General features: G+C 47.3%; 1 protein-coding gene across 1 annotated transcript; it reads left to right on the top strand.

Moving 5' to 3' along the window:
- Positions 1–1,335: 1,335 nt before the first annotated feature.
- LOC111258311 (uncharacterized mitochondrial protein AtMg00860-like) lies at positions 1,336–1,752 on the top strand. The gene has a single exon (XM_022829474.1). The coding sequence runs from the start codon at positions 1,336–1,338 to the stop codon at positions 1,750–1,752; it is 417 nt and encodes a 138-aa protein (XP_022685209.1).
- The last annotated feature ends 598 nt before the right edge of the window (positions 1,753–2,350 follow it).

Consider the following 2,350-nt stretch of genomic DNA (forward strand, 5'->3'; position numbering starts at 1 on the left):
ACTTCCATCCGGGACCAAGCTAGTTTGGCCACAGCTTCGGTGGAGGTAGCAACCAGTTCTCGGGAGGAAGGAACCCTAGCTTCCAGCAGCAGGGAGGAGGCTACGGCCACCCTCAACAGCTCCCACCGAGGCCGAACATCAGAGCAGCCATGATCACCTGCTTCAACTGTGGCAAGCCCGGCCACAAGTCCTACGACTGCCTTGACAAGAATACCAACCTGACGCCCGCAAAGACACCGGACCTAGGAGGGAGACATCCTCGGACTGCAGGTCGGCAGCCGGCTAGCGATGGAAGACTCAACCACCTTACCAAGGAAGAAGCTCGGGATGCCCCTGACATGGTGATCCGTGAGTTTGTTGTTTGTGGCACTAAAGCTCTAATTCTGTTTGATACTGGAGCAACTTGCTCCCATGTTTCTTCTAAGTTTGTGACCAAAGCATCTCTCCCCATGGTCCCCCGACCCATACCCATCGTCACAAGCTCTCCCGTAGGTGATATATGTTGCACCTTGATGTGTAAAGGAGTGGAGATGTGGATGAAAGGACTAAAGTTCTGAGGAGACCTGACGGTACTGAAGTCCAATGGTATTGACATCATACTGGGCATGGACTGGATTACTGCACACAAAGGTGTTATCTCTAGTTCTCCTCAACTTGTGACCTTGCTACACCCCAATGGAGAGAAGGTCGAGCTTGAGCCCATGAAGTCCCACAATATTCCAACTGTGTACCCTGATGTCCCCATGATTACCGCACCCCTTGAAGCTTGACCTTGCTACAGCCTCACTGAGAAGACTGGCAGATGTCCCTGTGCTTTGCGAGTACCCTGATGTATTCCAAGAGGAGTTGCCGGGTTGACCTCCAGACCGTGAGGTGCAGTTTGTGATTAACCTTGTGCCACCGACAGCCCCGATAGCAAAGCGACCATACCGCATGTTTGTTGAGGAACTAGAGTTGTTGAAGGTAGAATTGAAGACTCTACTTGACAAGAAGTACATTAGGCCAAGTGCTCCACCTTGGGGTTCATCGGTATTGTTCGTGAAGAAGAAGGATGGATCGATGCGTTTGTGTGTCGACTATCGTGCACTTAACATGGTGACCATTAAGAACAAGAACCTGCTGCCACGAATTGATGATCTGCTTGATCAGTTGAAGAGGGCCAAGTATTTCAGCAAGATTGATCTCCAGTTCGGCTAATATCAAATGAAGATTAGACCGAAAGATTTTCATAAGACCACATTTGTAACCCGGTACTGACAATATGAGTTCACGGTCGTATCTTTTGGTCTTACCAACGTGCCGGCTTATTCCATGAATATGATGAATAAAGTGTTCATGGAGGAGTTGGACAAGTTTCTCATTGTTTTCATTGACGACATCTTGGTCTACTCCAAGACTGCCAAAGAGCATGAAGAGCACTTATGGATTCTATTGGAGAAGCTGAGGCGGCACCAGTTGTACGCCAAGTTTAGCAAATGCGAGTTCTGGCTTGAGAAAGTTGCTTTCCTTGGTCATGCGTTGATAGCACAGGAAGTTGCTGTGGATCTAGATAAGATTGACGCAGTGTCAGAATGGCAGCAACCGAAGAATGTGATGAAAATCAGAAGCTTTCTCGGATTGGCAGGGTACTACCATAGATTCATGGAGAACTTCTCCAAGATTGCAAAGCCAATGATAGAATTGTTGAAGAGCAACATGCCGTTTGTGTGGTCAGAAAAATCTGAAGCAAGCTTCCAAGAGCTCAAGGCCTGACTCACTATCACACCAACTCTGACTCTTCCCGACATCAAAAAGAATTTCGTGGTATATTGCGACGCCTCGAGACAAGGTCTTGGGTGCGTACTGATGTAGGAAGGTAAGGTTGTAGCCTATGCTTCTCGCCAGTTGTGAAAGCATGAGGAGAATTATCCCACGCATGACCTAGAGTTAGCTGCAGTTGTTCACGCTCTAAAGATCTCGAGGCACTACTTGCTTGGCAACAAGTGTGACATTTACATAGATCACAAGAGCCTGAAGTATATCTTTACCCAGTCAGAGCTGAATATGAGGTAGAGAAGATGGTTGGAGTTGATCAAGGACTGTGACTTGAACATCCAATACCACCCTAGCAAGGAAAACGTTTTGGCAGATGCTCTAAGCCGACACAGTTATTGCAACAAATTGATGGTACTGATTGAACAACCCGAACTACATGAAGAGCTTGAGAAGCAAAATCTTGAGATCATGGAGTGTGAGTAGTTGAATGAAATGAGGGTGAAGTACAATTTGGAAGACCAAATCCGGCAAGCCCAAAAAAATTGCCCAGAGATTGAGCATCTAAAGGGTCTCATGGCTAAAGGATTGGCTCAAG

This window comes from Setaria italica, chromosome VIII, assembly GCF_000263155.2.
Source record: "Setaria italica strain Yugu1 chromosome VIII, Setaria_italica_v2.0, whole genome shotgun sequence".
NCBI lineage: Eukaryota > Viridiplantae > Streptophyta > Magnoliopsida > Poales > Poaceae > Setaria > Setaria italica.

Excerpts from the sequence above, each read along its gene's own strand:
- LOC111258311 (XM_022829474.1), top strand. The coding sequence starts at position 1,336 with ATGGAGGAGTTGGACAAGTTTCTCATTGTTTTCATTGACGACATCTTG.